Source organism: Pristiophorus japonicus, chromosome 15, assembly GCF_044704955.1.
Source record: "Pristiophorus japonicus isolate sPriJap1 chromosome 15, sPriJap1.hap1, whole genome shotgun sequence".
NCBI lineage: Eukaryota > Metazoa > Chordata > Chondrichthyes > Pristiophoridae > Pristiophorus > Pristiophorus japonicus.
The window spans coordinates 111,677,448-111,689,078 of NC_091991.1; the positions used below are offsets into that span (position 1 = coordinate 111,677,448).

General features: G+C 49.2%; 1 protein-coding gene across 3 annotated transcripts in view; it reads right to left on the bottom strand.

Annotated features, from left to right (window-relative positions):
• Nucleotides 1-327: 327 nt before the first annotated feature.
• Nucleotides 328-11,631, bottom strand: part of mfsd13al (major facilitator superfamily domain containing 13a-like) — a 24,405-nt gene continuing 13,101 nt past the window's right edge. For all 3 annotated transcript variants that reach the window (XM_070856684.1, XM_070856682.1, XM_070856683.1), the window contains 4 exons: nt 7,770-7,924; nt 4,252-4,335; nt 3,251-3,394; nt 328-1,750 (listed from right to left, as the gene is read on the bottom strand). In XM_070856684.1, the coding sequence (XP_070712785.1) occupies nt 1,609-1,750; nt 3,251-3,394; nt 4,252-4,335; nt 7,770-7,924 (525 nt within the window). In that variant the 3' untranslated portion in view covers nt 328-1,608. The remainder of the gene's footprint in view (nt 1,751-3,250; nt 3,395-4,251; nt 4,336-7,769; nt 7,925-11,631) is intronic.

Consider the following 11,631-nt stretch of genomic DNA (forward strand, 5'->3'; position numbering starts at 1 on the left):
TAGCCATGGGGCCATTCTTCACGTGCGGGCCTAGACAATGAGCACCAGACGGTTATTTGACCATGATGACCATCACAGGTGAGCCTGATCTGGCCTCATCCTATGACCACACCGATAGACTTGATGGTGATTGGACAGCAATCAGGAATGGGATCCTGTGGGAAGCTGATGCCAGTTGTGGTGAGCTCACCAATGTCCTGATTGATATTAGCTAACTCCCCACTGACCAGGGATTGAGCCTAGAATATCACAAGGTTAGAATCCCTCGGTTCTACAGCTGTGTAATGTAAAATAACCAACATGGACCATGTGAGGTGAAGGAAACAGTTTAATAATCACATACTACTTAAATGGCTTACCCAAGGAGTGTAACTATTTTAACTCATGCTGAATAGTTGCAAACTCACACTTGATAGGCACTGAGATAAATAGGGGAGATATTAACCTGGTCATTGCAGTCCAGGCCTGAGGTGAAAGGTCAGCCACTTATTCCTCCGCTGGTTTTCCTTCACCCCTTGATTTAAATAATTCTGTCTATTTTGTGTAGTTTTACAAAATGATGGTAGTTTTTACATTAAAAAAGATACAATCAGTGTGGAGTATAATTTCAGCAAAAGATTTGTTATCGCATATATTATGGAAGGAAAATCCCTCAGTAAAAGCTGGATCCTGCACATACTGAAGGTGGCATCGCACATCTTGGGTAGTAGAGTCATATACATTTGGCACAGGGCAGGAAACTGTAAGCAGGCACCAGTGTGTCAAGTTTGAATTTGGGGAGCTCGACTAAAATTTTAATCAGGGGACAAGAAACAGGTTTTAGAATCAGAATGAGTGTGGAGAGGGTTTGGATCAACAAGGCGGAACTTGTATGTCAGGTCTTATAAGGCAGCCTCAGCCTCACCTTCCTACTTACCGAAAGCATCCTCAGTCAGGGCCCAAGTCCTTTATATGTCAATCCCAAACCATTTTATTTGGTCAGAATGGGTTGAAGGCACCAATAAAAACATTGTTCACTATGATTGTAATCTTCATGAAAACTCTCCGCTTACTTGGATGAGTGCAGCTGCAATAACATTCAAGAAGCTCGACACCAGCCAGGACAAAGCAGCCTGCTTGATCAGCACCCCGTCCACCACTTTAAACATTCACTCCCTCCACCACCGGCACACCTGCAGTGTGTACCATCTACAGGATGCACTGCAGTAATGCGTTCAGGCTTTTTCGACGGTACTTCCCAATCCAAGCTCCACTCCAAGGCACGCACCATCCTGATTTAGACATATATCAACATTCTTTCATTGTCATTGGGGCAAATTCCTGGAACACTCTACCTAACAGCACTCTGGAAGTACGTTCACCACATGGACTGCAGCAGTTCAAGAAGGCAGCTGACCAATACCTTCTCAAGGGCAACAAGTGCCAGCCTTGCCAGCGGAACCCATATCCCAAGAATGAATAAAAAATATATTTTTAAAATTCTACCACCTCACCAGCTCTGAATCACAACAGCGCATAACATTACGATCCCCAGCATTAAAGATTAACTCAAGGGGTTTAAGATCTTCATTTGTCCCATGAAGGTTCCTCACAATGGAGTGCTGGTGTTTAGGAGTCCACGTATTTTGCGACATCAGTGTGGCTATTCCGGATGGAGAACGGGGTCCATGCCAGAATCTGCAGAGCTGCGATGCACATGGGAGTCAGGCAGATCAGGTAAAACATGGCCCCATGTAGGTCCTGCAGACCACTGCAAGGCGAAAGAAATGGAACACGGACAGTATTGAACTCTCGAACATCAGTAACTTGCATTCATACAATGCCTTTAGCAAACTAAAATGTCCCAAGGCCTAATCAGACAAAGACTGAAACCGAACCAAGAGGAGTTATTAGGATAGGTGATTAAAAGGTTAAAGAGGTAGGTTTTAAGGAGCATCTCAAAAGAGGCGGTTTAGGGAGGGAATTCCAGAGCTTAGGGCCGAGGCAGCTGAAGGCACATAACATAAGAAATAGAAGCAGGAGTAGGTCATACAACCACTCGAGTCTGCTCCGCCATTTAATACGATCATGGCTGATCCGATCATGGACTCAGGTTCACTTCCCTGCCCGCTCCCCATAACCCCTTATCCCCTTATCAGTTAAGAAACTGTCTATCTCTGTCTTAAATTTATTCAATGACCCAGCTTCCACAGCTCTCTGAGGCTGCGAATTCCACAGATTTACAACCCTCAGGAGAGAAGGAATTCCTCCTCATCTCCGTTTTAAATGGGCGGCCCCTTATTCTAAGATTATGCCCCCTAGTTCTAGTCTCCCCCATCAGTGGAAACATCCTCTCAGCATCCATCTCATCAAGCCCCCTCATAATCTTATACATTTCGATAAGATCACCTCTCATTCTTCTGAATTCCAATGAGTAGAGGCCCAACCTACTCAACCCTTATCTCCGGAATCAACTTAGTGAACCTTCTCTGAACTGCCTCCAAAGCAAGTGTATCCTTTCTTAAATATGGAAACCAAAACTGCAAGCAGTATTTCAGGTGTGGCCTCATCAATACCCTGTATAACTGTAGCAAGTCTTCCTTGCTTTTATACTCCATCCCCTTTGCAATAAAGGCCAAGATTCCATTAGCCTTCCTGATCACTTGCTGTACCTACATACTAACCTTTCGTGTTTCTTGCACAAGTACCCCCAGGTCCCTCTGTACTGCAGCACTTTGCAATCTTTCTCCATTTAAATAATAGCTTGCTCTTGATTTTTTTCTGCCAAAGTGCACGGCTGCCAATAGTGGGGCAAAGAAAGGGGGTAGGAATGGATAAGAGGCCAGAATTGGAGGAGCACAGATATTGGAGGGGTATGGGGCTGGAGGAGATTAGAGAGATAGGGAGGGGCGAGGCCATGGAGGGATTTGAAAAAGAGGAAGAGAATTTTTGATGCTATTCTGCTTCCAGAACAGTTACTGAAAAAAACAGAGTTAGAGAAAGTCGAATGAGAAAGTAGCACTGATGAGAACTGTACAAGAGAATAGAGATATGAAATAAGTTAGTTCAATAATAGACAATTTGGAGACAATTGCCCCAATTTTTTTTTTAATAATAAACTGTTCATTCCTTAAGCCACAGACCAGAAGCAATCTTGAATAAAATAACGAACTCATATTTAAAAAGAATTATGTTTTTAAAAGTTCAGACCACGAGAGGCTGAAGCTTTCAGTAATAACGATGGTAACTGTTTGATCTTGTGCATTCTTACCTCTGCTCTGGGAGCGCAAAGTTGTCCTTCAGTTTTTCATAGTCAAACTGGTTAAGAATGGTCACGACCAACATCGGAGCCAGTGACTGTGCAGGCTTAGTAAACAAAGCATTGGTACCAAATACCATAGAAGACAGTGGAGAGCTACAGTGGGGGGGTGGGGGGGTGGGGGGGGGGGAAACATAATTGATTCTATTAAACACACACAAAGAATTGTTAAAAGTGAATCGTGGCGATTGTGAAGCACCTTGGGACATTTTACTACATTAAAGACGCTATATAAAATGTAGGTTGTTATTGTTTGGGGCACTTGTGAGGCCATCACAGTTTAGCCTGAGTCTATCCTCACCCAACCACACATTTCAGCAACAGGTCACTGAAAATTAAGGATTGTTCTTTCTGCACTCAATTGCTGCATGTCTAAGAACTAAGAAAAGGAGAGAGGCTGCCCACATAGTCTACTCCTAATTACAACAGTGACTACACTCCAAAAGTACTTCATAAAAGCGCTTTGAGATGTCCTATGGTCTTGAAAGGCGCTATAGAAATCCAAGTATTTCTTTTCTTTCTAATAACTTGGAAGTAAAACAAGAAATTGAATTATCCAATGATTCGTCTTAAACAACGTAATGAACACTGTAAAGTAGGAATTTAGTGCCAAAAAATTCAATCAAATAATTTGAATCGAACTACTTTGATTTAAGAGTAGACTGTATTGAAAAAGCCAGATTTAGATTTCTGTTGATCCAATAGTATGAATTAAGCTCCTTTACATTAAATGGAATAGATGGTTTTACAGAGATCTAGCTGTCGATCAGGGGTACAACTTATAGAATTAGAAGCCTCAACTCTCCAATACCTGGCACTACGGAAATTCAGACATTAAACTTTACTCAGGAAAATCAAAATGTGCCTACATTAATGGCAGACACTGACATTAATGGTAATTGGTAAATTTTCCAATTAAACGCTGAAAATAAAGTGAGCGCGCCCAGCCTTACCTGCGTTTATATTTCTGAAAGTCAGCATCGATAATGTCAGCCAGGGGCAGGTTAAAGAGACTGAATGTGGCAGAGACCATCACCCTAATAGAGACAATGGTAACACCTGGATTAGATTAGAATATCCATACCAAAAAAAAGACGGAAATGCAAATGCCTGAAATCCTGTCTTACTACACACTAGTGCTACTTCGGCCTTCAAACAAGCATAATTCCTTTCTTTTTTTTTTATTATATAGGCAATTCTAGAGACATGTACTTGTATAACTGAAAGACATCATTTTTGCCTCTCCCACACCTCCCCAGTCATACTGGGGTACAGTTCATTAGAACATAACATAAGAAATAGGAGCAGGAGTAGGCCATTTGGCCCCTCGAGCCTGCTCCGCCATTCAATAAGATCATGGCTGATCTGATCATGGACTCAGCTCCACTTCCCTGCCCGCTCCCCATAACCCTGTACTCCCTTATCGTTCAAAAATCTATCTATCTCCGTCTTAAATATATTCAATGACCCAGCCTCCACAGCTCTCTGGGGCAGAGAATTCCATATATGTACAATCCTCAAAGAAGAAATTTCTCCTCATCTCAGTTTTAACTGGGCGGCCCCTTTTTCTAAGATTATGTTCCCTAGTTTTAGTTTCCCCCATGAGTGGAAATATCCTCTCTGCATCCACCTTGTCGAGCCCCTTCATTATCTTATGTTACAATAAGATAACCTCTCATTCTTCTGAACTCCAATGTGTATAGGCCCAACCTACTCAACCTATCCTCATAAGTCAATCCCCTCATCTCCGGAATCAACCTAGTGAACCTTCCCTGAACAGCCTCCAATGCAAGTATATCCTTCCTTAAATACGGAGACCAACACTGTACACAGTACTCCAGGTATGGCCTCAATAATACCCTGTACAGTTGTAGCAGGACTTCTCTGCTTTTATACTCTATCCCCCTTGCAATAAAGGCCAACATTCCATTTACCTTCCTGATGACTTGCTGTACCTGCAAACTAACTTTGTGTTTCATGCACAAGGATCCCCAGGTCTCTCTGTCCTGCAGCACTTGGCAATTTTACGCCGTTTAAATTATACTTTGCTTTTCTATTATTTCTGCCAAAGTGGATAACCTCACATTTTCCCACATTGTATTCCATCTGCCAAATTTTTGCCCACTCACTTAGCCTGTCTATATCCCTTTGCAGATTGTTTGTGTCCTCCTCACAACTTGCTTTCCCACCCATCTTTGTATCATCAGAAAACTTGGCTACATTACACTCGGTCCCTTCATCCAAGTCATTAATATAGATTGTAAATAGTTGAGGACCCAACACCGATCCCTGTGGCACCCCACTAGTCACTGTTTGCCAACCGGAAAATTATCCATTTATCCCGACTCTCTGTTTTCTGTTAGTTAGTCAATCCTTTATCCATGCTAATATAATGCCCCCAACCCCGTGAGCTTTTATCTTGTGCAGTAACCTCTTATGTGGCACCTTATCGAATGCCTTCTGGAAATCCAAATACACCACATCCACTGGTTCCCTCTTATCCACCCTGCTCGTTACATCCTCCAAGAATTCTAGCAAATTTGTCAAACATGATTTCCCTTTCATAAAACCATGCTTGATTGAATCATGCTCTTCTAATTGCCCCGCTACTGCTTCCTTAATAATGGAAGCCAGTATTTTCCCAACAACAGATGTTAGACTAATTGGTCTATAGTTCCCCACTTTTTGTCTGCCTCCTTTTTTAAATAGGGGTGTTACATTTGCGGTTTTCCAATCTATTGGGACCGCCCCAGAATCCAGGGAATTTTGGTAGATTACAACCAATGCATCCACCATCTCTGCAGCCACTGCTCTTAAGACCCTAGGATGCAAGCCATCAGGTCCAGGGGACTTGTCCACCTTTAGTCCTATTATTTTACCCAGTACTATTTCATTAGTGATGGTGATTGTATTAAGTTCCTCCCTACCTATAGCCCCTTGATTATCTACTATTGGGATGTTTTTAGTGTCTTCTACCGTGAAGACCGATACAAAATATTTGTTCAACGTCTCTGCCATTTCCCTGTTCTCCATTATTAATTCCCTAGTTTCATCCTCCCAGGGGACCAACATTTACTTTAGCCACTCTTTTCCTTTTTATGTATCTGTAGAAACTCTTACTATCTGTTTTTATATTTCATGCTAGTTTACTTTCATAATCTATCTTCTCGCTCAATCATTTTTTTAGTTGCTCTCTGTTGGCTTTTAAAAATTTCCCAATCCTCTGGCCTCCCACTAGTCTTGGCCACATTGTATGCCCTTGTTTTCAATTTGATACCCTCCCTTATTTCCTTAGTTAGCCACGGATGGTTATCCCTTCTCTTAGTCTTTCCTTCTCATTGGGATATATTTTTGTTGCGAGTTATGAAATGTATCCTTTAATGTCTGCCACTGCTCATCAACTGTCCCATACTTTAGTCTATTTTCCCAGTCCACTTTAGCCAACTCTGCCCTCATACCTTTGTAGTCTCCTTTATTTAAGCTTAGGAACTTGGTTTGAAAACCAACTTTCTCACCCTCCAACTGAATTTGAAATTCAACCATATTATGGTCACTCATTCCTAAAGGATCTTTAACACTTATTAATCCTGCCTCATTACATAGTACCAGATCTAAGATAGCCTGCTCCCTGGTTGGTTCCACAAAGTATTGTTCAAGGAAACTATCCCGGATACACTCTATGAACTCTTCCTCAAGGCTACCCTGGCCAATTTGCTTTGTCCAATCAATATGAAGGTTAAAGTCACCCATGATTATTGCCGTTCCTTTATTACAAGCCTCCATTATTTCTTGATTTATACTCCGTCCAACAGTATAGATACTGTTAGGGGGCCTATAGACTATGCCCACCAGTGACTTTTTCCCTTTATTATTCCTCATCTCCACCCAAACCAATTCAACATCTTGATCCTCTGAGCCAATATCGTTTCTCACTAACGCACTGATCCCATCCTTTATTAACAGAGCTACCCCATCTCCTTTTCCTTTCTGTCTGTCTGTCCACTCCCCCAGTCACACTGGGGTACAGTCCCACCTCCCCCAGCCACCAGTTGGAACTTTGCCCAAAGACTCATTCTTCACAGACTCTCAGCAAAGGGAACTGCACATCGTGAGCAACCAAGGCATTCTCTACTGTAACCCAGAGGAGCCCGATTTACCCAGAGGGGCCCCAGGCATAACCCCATTAACCCAGGGGTACAGGACTATAACTCTGAATGGACCAGCCTCTGGCCAGCTTGCTCCCCATCAGGTGTAGCTCCATCCTTGTACTTGCTCACTGTTACCAGAGTGAAGCATTCCATTTCAGTTCCATTATAGGCACCCATGAGAAAAAGTCTGAGCAGGTACAGTACAAAACTCTCATACTGAGGCGGGGCTGAATCCACCCATCCACCCCAGTGTATGGTCCTGTAACATGAAGTGATAATAAAACAGATGAGATACGCACACATATGTGAAGCTCGTCACTTACATGGTTCCAACAAGGAAGAGAGACAGCAAATAGTAATGACTTGGGCCAAATGCCAGCATGATTGCTGCACTCGTCAGTTCCAAATAGAAGACATACAGGAAGATTTTGTAATAGCCAAACTTCCTCAACAGTGATTGGCTACTGAGAATTAAAAGCTGGGAGGAGAAAAGAAGATGTTTAATATTGGCACACAGTACATTATAAAACAGCTGAGAGCGCCCAGCCTTTAATGATACATAAGCAATGTTATATATACATGCATAACATGCTAGGATTACAAGGTTGTGTTTACATCAAACCAAACAGCTATATAAATTTATAGCCTATATGCAAATTATGTAATTAATACCTATCCTGGGGAGGGAGAAGGAAAAATAATCACTATAACTTTTTCTTTATTTTTCTCTATTTCTCGCTCTCCTCTCTTCCCACCACCCACCCACCCTTCACCCCCCCCAACCCCCACCCTCCTCCCTCCCTCACCCCTCCCTCACCCCCCACAACCCCCACCCTCCTCCCCCACCCACCCCAAACCCCACCCTCCTCCCCCACCCACCCCAACCCCCACCCTCCTCCCCGCCCCACCCCCCACCCTCCACCCTCCTCCCCCCCCCACACTCCCCCATCACCCCCCACCAACCCCAACTCCCCACCCACCCCCAACCCACCCCACACACACACCCCCAACACCCCCCACACACAAACAACCCCCAACCCCCCCCCACACACACATACACACAACCCCCAACCCCCCACACACACATACCGCAACCCCCAACCCCCCCCACACACCCCCCCCACACACACACACACCCCCCACACACACACACACACACACCCCCCACACACACAACCCCCACAACCCCCAACCCGCCACACACACACAAACCCCAACCTCCCCCACACACACAACACCCAACCCCCCACACACACACCCCACAACCCCCAACCACACACACACACAACCCCCAACCACACACACACCCCAACTCCCCACACACATGCACCCCAACCCCCCACACACACGCACCCCAACCCCCACACACACGCACCCCAACCCCCCACACACACGCACCCCAACCCCCCACACACACACACACACACCAACCCCCCACACACACCAACCCCCCACACACACCAACCCCCCACACACACCAACCCCCCACACACACCAACCCCCCACACACACACACACCAACCCCACCCCCCACACATACACACCCCAACCCCCCCCACACACACACACCCCAACCCCCCCCACACACACACACACACCCCAACCCCCCCCACACACACACACACACCCCCAACCCCCCCCACACACACACACACCCCCAACCCCCCCCACACACACCCCCAACCACCCCCACACACACACACCCCCAACCCCCCACACACACACCCCCAACCCCCCCCACACACACACCCCCACACACACACACCCCCAACCCCCCACACACACACACCCCCAACCCCCCCCCACACACACACACCCAACCCCCCCCCCACACACACACACACACACACACACACACACAGCCCCCCCACACACACACACACACACACACACACACACACACACAGCCCCCCCACACACACACACACACACCCCCAACCCCCCCACACACACACCCCCAACCCCCCCACACACACCCCCAACCCCCCCCCACACACACACCCCCAACCCCCCCACACACACACACCCCCAACCCCCCCACACACACACACCCCCAACCCCCCCACACACACACACCCCCAACCCCCCCCCCCCACACACACACACACACACACACACCCCCAACCCCCCCCACACACACACACCCCCAACCACCCCCACACACACACACACACCCCCAACCCCCCACACACACACACACACCCCCAACCCCCCACACACACACACACACCCCCAACCCCCCCCACACACACACACACCCCCAACCCCCCCATACACACACACACCCCCAACCCCCCACATACACACACCCACCCCCAACCCCCCACATACACACACCCCCAACCCCCCCCACACACACACACCCCCAACCTCCCACACACACTCATACCCCCAACCCCCCACACACACACATACCCCCAACCCCCCACACACACCCCCAACCCCCCACATACACAAACCCCCAACCCCTCCCACACACACACACACACCCAACCCCTCCCACACACACACCCCCCAACCCCCCACACACACACACACCCCCAACCCCCCACACACGCACACCCCCAACCCCCCACACACGCACACCCCCAACCCCACACACACACACACCCCCAACCCCACACACACACACACCCCCAACCCCCCACACACACCCCCAACCCCCCCCACACACACACACACCCCCAACCCCCCCCACACACACACACACCCCCAACCCCCCCCACACACACCCCCAACCCCCCACACACACACCCCCAACCCCCCACACACACACACACCCCCAACCCCAACCCCCCACACACACTCATACCCCCAACCCCCCCCACACACACACACCCCCAACCCCCCACACACACTCATACCCCCAACCCCCCACACACACACACACCCCCAACCCACCACACACACACACACCCCCAACCCCCCACACACACTCATACCCCCAACCCCCCACACACACACATACCCCCAACCCCCCACACACACACATACCCCCAACCCCCCACACACACACACACACCCCCAACCCCCCCACACACACACACCCCCAACCCCCCCCACACACACACACACACACCCAACCCCCCACATATACAAACCCCCAACCCCCACACACACACACACCCCCAACCCCCCACACACACTCATACACCCAACCCCCCCCACACACACACACACCCCCAACCCCCCCCACACACACACCCCCAACCCCTTCCCCACACATACACACCCCAACACCCCCCCCACACACACACCCCCAACCCCCCCCCCCACACACACATACACCCCCAACCCCCCCACACACACATACACCCCCAACCCCCCCCCCACACACACACACCCCAACCCCCCCCCCCCCCACACACACACACCCCCAACATCCCCCACACACACAACCCCCAACCCCCCCACACACACACACACACCCAACCCCCCCCCACACACACACACACACCCAACCCCCCCCACACACACACCCCCAACCCCTTCCCCACACATACACACCCCAACACCCCCCCCACACACACACCCCCAACCCCCCCCCACACACACATACACCCCCAAACCCCCCCCCACACACACACCCCAACCCCCCCCCACACACACACACCCCAACACCCCCCCCCACACACACACACCCCCAACATCCCCCACACACACAACCCCCAACCCCCCCCACACACACCACACACAATCCCCCAACACACACACACCCCCAACCCCCCCCCCACACACACACACACCCCCAACCCCCCCCCCACACACACACACACCCCAACCCCACACACACACACACACACACACCCCAACCCCACACACACACACACACACACACCCCAACCCCACACACACACACACACACCCCAACCCCACACACACACACACCCCAACCCCCCACACACACACACCCCAACCCCCCCCACACACACACCCCAACCCCCCCCACACACACACCCCAACCCCCCCCCACACACACACCCCAACCCCCCCCACACACACACCCCAACCCCCCACACACACACACCCCAACCCCCCACACACACACCCCAACCCCCCACACACACACACCCCAACCCCCCATCACCCCCCCATCCCACCACCCCCCCCATCCCCACACCAGCCCCCCCCCATCCCCACACCAGCCCCCCCCATCCCCACACCACCACCCCCCATCCCCACACC